We start from the raw sequence: 6,580 nt of genomic DNA, 5'->3' as shown, positions 1-6,580 counted from the left end.
AAGAACAGAAAATTGAACACAACTAAAGCATACCTGCCAATTCTTACCTTCAAGATTGAGCTTTAGGGGGATTGTATGCAGCAATTATTTATTTATGTATCCCAGAATGGTTTCCCTCTCATCGACTAGGGAGTACTTCTCCCCTCTCTCAGTGTAAATACAGTCTAGGAAAACTAGATCATTTCAAGGAGACTGGGACCAACTCTTCCCCTAAAATCATAAGATTTGGTGATTAGTCAATGTTTGGGGTTATAAAAATTATAATCTATCTTGTGTTTTCCTAATCAGATTGGTAGTTCCCTGAGGATGAAAATAGTGCCTTGACTGCCATCATTTTTTCTCTGTGGCATGGAACACATCACTGTAGAATCAAATTCTCAGCTTCTTCAGAGCCTCCTTGAAATCTTCATTTTTGAGGCTGTAGATAAGCAAATTACACAAGGGACTAACAACAATATAGAACAAAGAGAAGCTTTTGTTGAGAGCTGACACCTGGCTAGCCGTGGGCAGAGCATAGGTCAGAATAAAGTTTCCATAAAACAAAATCACAATCACTAGATGAGAGGAGCAAGCGGAGATTGCCTTTTGCCTACCAATCATGCAAGGTATAAGCAAGACTGTTGAAAGAATCTTCCAGTAGGAGATTAGGGTTAGACCAAAGGGAACCAGGGTTGCCAGCATGTTAAGACTAATGCAGATAAGATTGATCAGATGGGGATCTGAGCGGGAGAGCTTCTGTAGAGTTTTCAAGTCACAAAAGAAGTGATCAATCTCATTGCCACCATAGAAAGTCAAGCTGGATACCATAGCAGCCTGGAATGCAGCTGCCACTGTGAAGCCACTAACCCATGACTAGTTACTAGCCCCACACACATGGTTCCATGCATTAGTGTCAGATAATGCAAGGGCCTGCAGACAGCTAGGTAGCCAGGTACTGGTCATATGATATCACTACCAGTAGATAATATTCAGTACTTCCCAAAGAAGTAGAGCTGAATAATACAACCCACAGTGAAGATCACTCTGTTTTCCCTCAACAAGTCCACCAGCATCCTGGGTAGAATGTTGGAACCTCTCTGGACATGAGAGGTCCCCCAGAAGGAAGTATATTGGAGTCTGGAGTCCCCGATGAGTGCTCACCAGGAGAAGATTCCCCAAAACGGTGGCTATGTAGACAATGCCAAACAGCAGGAAGAGCAAGGGAATCAATTCCTTGAGGTCTCCAAACCCCAGTGTGATAAACTCAGTCATCATCATAGTGGTATTTCCTGGCTCCACAGAGGTTAGAAATTCCTGAGGAAGTGTCAGCTTCTCCACACCAATATGTCAGATCACTCTACCACTTAGATTTCTCAAACAGTGCAGTTCTATCACTGGTTAGAGTACTGTACTGATTGAGGATTGGTCCTCAACAAGACCAGTTAAATTTGCCCTCAGAAAACTGTTTCTAGAAATTAGGTGAACCTATCATCTGGTCGGAGAGTGGAATAGGGATGAGGAGACTAAATGAGAGAAGGAATGACTCAGTACAAATCTATCTCCATCCCTACGGAAACAATTTAGAACACGACTGTACTGGTAGCAGGTTAAGCCCCACAAATTCACATTGAAAGGAGATGTGTAGAGTCCGTGTTTGGAATCTTTTAGGCTATTTTATTTTATTTTTTTATTATTTTTATTTTGTCAATATACAATGTAGTTGATTATTATGTCCCATCACCGAAACCTCCCTCCCTCCTCCCTCTCCCCCCTCCCACCCAAGTGTGTCCCCTCCATTTGCTTGTTGTAAGAGCTTCAAAAAAAAAAAATAATTGTGGTTGTTATATCTTCCTCCCCCCCCCCCGGTTTTTTTGGGTTTTGTTGTTGTTGTTGTTTGTTTGTTTTTAGTCTATTTTAAACAGAAGAAATTCACAAGGAAAATCCTTACTAAATGTTGACAATTCAAAGAAATGGTGGACCAGGTAGCAAATCATAATTGACTTTCTTTTTTTTTTCAAATAATTACTTTAATTGATTAATGCTTGTAACTACATACATGTCAGTGCCCCTTGTGGTTCAGTCTCAGAGATGTGTCAAATTCAGAGAAACATAGTTAACACTTACTGAAAAAAACTTTTACTCTTCCATTTTTACTTTTGTTTTTCTAGCAACATTAATGGGGATCTAATTTAAAATGGACTTTAAGTAACAATTCTTTGTTTTTTGTCTTTTTTTCCGTGTCCGGCAACGGATCGCAACCCTCAGTGTTGCCCCCGTACCGGACCGGGACCGGCAACGGGATCGCAACCCTCGGCGTTGCTCCCGCACCTTGCTCAGCCAGCGAGCGGGAACCAGTCTGTATGCGGGATCCGAATCCTCGGCAGAAGTGCCACCACGCTCGCAAGCGGCGCACTATAGCAGTGCACCACCGGGCCGGCCCTAAGTAACAATTCTTAAAATTGCCTTTCCTTTCCATTTCTACTCCTCTCTTTTTTAAAAAAATTTTTATCAATATGCAATGTAGTTGATTTTCGTGTCCCTTTACAGATTCCTCCTTCCCCTCTCCCTCTGTCCCCTCCCCCCCATCAACATAATTGACTTGCTTGATCAGAACATGAAATGAGGGCTGAAGTGCCAGGACTGAAGCAGAGAATCATTCCATTGGTGTTACTGGACCATCCATGCTTGTCAGGTAGCTTCATCCCCGAGGTAGCAGAACAGCAGTTGCTGGAGAGAACAGAAAAACCAAGCATACATCCTAAAATAGAACAAGGATTTCTTATTTTTAAATCTTGTCCCATAAAAGGCTGGATTTTAGGCTTCTGGGGAGAAAACCTAATAACTGACACCTGAAGCTACTGGTTGAACTCATATACACACATCTAAACACACACAAACACATTTATAGGTAGTCACACATACTACGGGAAAAGACACACATGTTATCATCTTTGCCATCACTTTTTAAATTTGTGTTTTTCAGATCAGTCTTCTAGAAATGGAATATTTGCTCCGTGGGGCTTTGCCTGCAATTCACGTATGTTGATATTAGAGAGGTGGTGGTCATGGGTTAAATCACAAGGTCTAAATAGCTGAGCTTTCCATATGCATCATCAGCAGTTAGCGAGAAACTAGCATGTTTTATCATTTAATTTTGTTATTGGTCTGTTTTGCAAGGCAGTATAATGCAATGATTAAACACAAACTCCAGAGCTACACTGCCCAGAGTCAAATCCTAGCTTCCTGTTTACTGACCGTGTGACCTTGAAAAAGTTACTTAACCTCTCTGTGCCTCAGTTTTCTTCTCTGGAAAAAAAAAAGGAGGATAATAAGAGTATCTCCTCACAGTGTTGTTTTGAGAAGTACATATAATTAGAACAGTGCCTGACACATAGTAAGCTCTATATAAGCATTAAAGGTTTTTGTTTGCAAAATAAAATTTTTTATAAAACTGTCCCACAGAAGCATTAACCAACATTACTAATCACTGTACTTAAATAAGGTAAAGCAATATAAATGCAAAGGAAGAAAATTGTACATTTCTCATTACTTCTTAACTGTTACATATCACCACTTAATTTTACCGCTAAATTTAAGTTGAAGATAATTTAAGATAACACTCGTTATGTAAGGATTAGATGAGATCATGTATATAAAGTGCCTACCCCAAAGAAAATGCTCAATAAATTGCGGCTAATAACAGTACTAACAACAATTTGTCTGAAGTCATCAAATGAGCACGTGGCAGAGCTGAGATTCACAGTTCTGTGTGATTCCAGCAGTCCTGATCTTTTCACCACACAAACCAACTCGCTTCCGACTCTGGGGAAGTCCTGTCCCAGTTCGGGTGCTCTTTCCTGAAGGGCTTGGCGCCTGGAGGGTCCTCTGAGCCTGCCTTCCTCATCTGCCTTTTGCCTACCAATCATGCACATGTGTGTATGTGTCTGTGTGTTCTTCTTTGTTGATATGCAAAGGGTTTTTAGAATTCTGTATAGAAGAGTTAAAGGCAAACTCCCCACTGTAACCTTGTACCTTTAAGCCAGACTACTTCCTACATACCCACTTTGTACCAGTTACCCATCACACACAAGCCATGGGCACCCACACTGCTGTCTTTGTTCTTTTGGCTCCAGTTCCTGCTCAGCTCCTGACCCTTGGTTTGACTTCCTCTTTGAGGGGGTACTTGGGGTTTTTTACTGGGTGTTCTCAGCTCAAGATCCTGACTCCTCTTCATGAGCTTTGACTCAGGTTCATTTTCCTTGGTTTTCCCAATATTGAGGCCATCATTAGCCATTTCTTTTAAAAAATGAATCCCTACTCTCACTCTTAACACTGCCTTCCCTTCTCTCCTGATTTATTTTTATTTATAGTACCTATCACCTCTAACATACAATATATTTTACTTAAATCTCTATTATAGTCTGTCTCCTTTAAGGTAGGCTCCACGAGAGCGGGGATTTCCTCTTTTATCCACTACTAAATCCTCAGCACACAGAACATTGCCTGGCACAGAGTAGACACAATAAATATTTGCTGAATGAATTGGTCAGACAGTATGATAGAATGAATAGTGCTTTGCCTCTGGAGCCAAACAGAGCCATGTTCAGACTTTAGCTCTGCCACTCATCAGTATGTGACCCTGAGCCATTTTTATGCCCTCTCTGTGCTTACATTTTCTCATTTGTAAAATAAAAATCTCAACAGAGCTCATTAGGTGTCCCCAGATACCCATTCTCTCTTTCCTCCAAACCGGAGATCGGTAAACTTTTTTCTTAAAGTCCAGAAAGAAATATTTTGAGCTTTATGTGCCATCCAGTCTTTGTTGCAACTATTCAACAATGCCATTCTATTGAGAAACCATCATAGATAATACGTAAATGAATGGGAGTGCCTACATTCCAATAAAATGTTGTTTACCAAAGAAAGATTGTTGGACCTCAGACTGTAGTTTGGTGACCCTGTAACTGGATACATGGCTGCCCAGCTGAAGTGCACATTTCCTTTGCAGCTGGGTCAAGACAATAGGATGTGAATAGAACAAGGTGCTTAACTTTTAGATTGTGTCCTTAAAAGAAAACTACATATCTTCTCCTTCCCCATATTTCCCACTGGCTGGAATGCAGACCCGATAGCAGAATCCAGAATTGCCATCTGGGATCATGAGGTGGAAGCTGAGTATTGGAGATAGCAGAGCAACAGCACAGAAGCAGCCCCGATCCTCAACGTGGTATGCCAGAGGAACCCTAAACAGCCTGCCTGACCTTTTTTGTGGACATAAATATATTTCTATTTTGTCTAAGTCACTGAATTTTAAAAGTATTTTTTTGTTACAACAATCTAACATGTACCCTAACTAGCAAATAACTACCTCCCAGATTATCGTGATTATTCAACAAGATAGTCCATATAAAGCATTTAGCATAATGTTTTGCACAAAGTAAATAGTAGCTTTCATTATGATTTGTGTTATTAGTGATTTCATTCCTCTTCTCCATTCTTTCCCTTCTCTGGTATCTTTAAATAGTTTATCCTAACCTAAATTTGGTTCCCTCAAGACCCAGTGTTTGGTCAGGCCCAAAAACCTTTGAGATGGATTCAGCAATCTCCTATCCCATAGGCTCAACAACTCCCCACTCATGTAGGAAGGGAATTTAAACACAAAGAACCAGATTTTGCCCTTTTCCTGAATAAAGCATAAATAACACATTTAACTGATTTGGGCCTTTTTTCACATTCTTAACAAATTAGATAAGCAATCTAATTGTCTTCAAATTGTAGCACACATAACTCGAGATCAGTGGTTCTCAATTGAGGATGATTTTGCCCCCACCCCCAGGGAACATTTGGCTATATCTGAAGACATTTCTGGTTGTCACATCTGGATGGGAAGCTACTACTGGCATCTAGTGTGTAGAGGACAGGGATAGTGCTAAACACCCTACAATGAACAGGAAGCCCCCACAATGAAGAATTATCCGGACTAAAATATTAATAGTGCTACTGTTAGGGAACCCTTCCCTAGAGGTACCCAATGACTTCCCAGGGAGGTATGAAAACAGGGAGAGTTTTAAGAAGACTAATTCCCAATTTGTATATGGACAGTTCTCAAAAAGTGATCTGCTATGAATGTGCCTGAGGTTGACAAATCATCCTGGGTCTTCTTCTCACCTCTCCTCACAATTACCCATCTCCCATGTCAGAAGAGAAAAGACTACCTGTCAGGCATCTTGTGGATGCAGTCACTTTCTTCTCTGAGGTCCCAGAGTACAGCAGAGCACAGTGGATAAAATCTCAAAGTTGGAGCACAGTTTCATGCTCTAATTACTGCTCTGTCACCCACCAGCCGTGTAACATTTATTTATTTATTTACTTATTTATTTTAACACTTCGGAGACTTCTGGTCACAGGGATTTTTTTCTTTGTTTAAAATTTCATTTAATATACATATTTTTGTCCAAATGTATGATAGGATGATCAAGAGAAGACTTTCAAGTATAAAAATATGTATGACATTAGGATAAAATTCTGTGAGGAAAGTGAATGGAAATGTGAGCTCAAGAAGTAAAGGTAGTGATGTAATTGAGATGGTGGAATAGATGAT

The 6,580-nt window shown here is 40.3% G+C and overlaps 1 protein-coding gene across 1 annotated transcript; it reads right to left on the bottom strand.

Moving 5' to 3' along the window:
- Positions 1–369: 369 nt before the first annotated feature.
- On the bottom strand, positions 370–1,257 carry LOC103591809 (olfactory receptor 5AP2-like). The gene is made up of 3 exons (XM_008574338.1): positions 1,141–1,257; positions 976–1,076; positions 370–496 (listed from the first exon to the last, which is right to left on the bottom strand). The coding sequence occupies exons 1-3, from the start codon at positions 1,255–1,257 to the stop codon at positions 370–372; spliced, it is 345 nt and encodes a 114-aa protein (XP_008572560.1).
- Positions 1,258–6,580: the final 5,323 nt, after the last annotated feature.

This window comes from Galeopterus variegatus, unplaced genomic scaffold, assembly GCF_000696425.1.
Source record: "Galeopterus variegatus unplaced genomic scaffold, G_variegatus-3.0.2 Scaffold1033, whole genome shotgun sequence".
NCBI classification, from domain to species: Eukaryota; Metazoa; Chordata; class Mammalia; order Dermoptera; family Cynocephalidae; genus Galeopterus; species Galeopterus variegatus.
The sequence above is the reverse complement of the archived record's forward strand: the minus strand, read 5'-3'. Positions and strand labels throughout refer to the sequence as shown.

Bases quoted from the DNA above. Each gene is read 5' to 3' on its own strand.
- LOC103591809 (XM_008574338.1), bottom strand. From the start codon at position 1,257: ATGATGATGACTGAGTTTATCACACTGGGGTTTGGAGACCTCAAGGAA. The intron at 1,077-1,140 runs GTGAGCACTCAT...TCTCATGTCCAG, and splicing joins TTTTGGGGAATCTTCTCCTG to AGAGGTTCCAACATTCTACC. The intron at 497-975 runs GTACTGAATATT...GCCCACGGCTAG, and splicing joins CAGCTCTACTTCTTTGGGAA to CCAGGTGTCAGCTCTCAACA.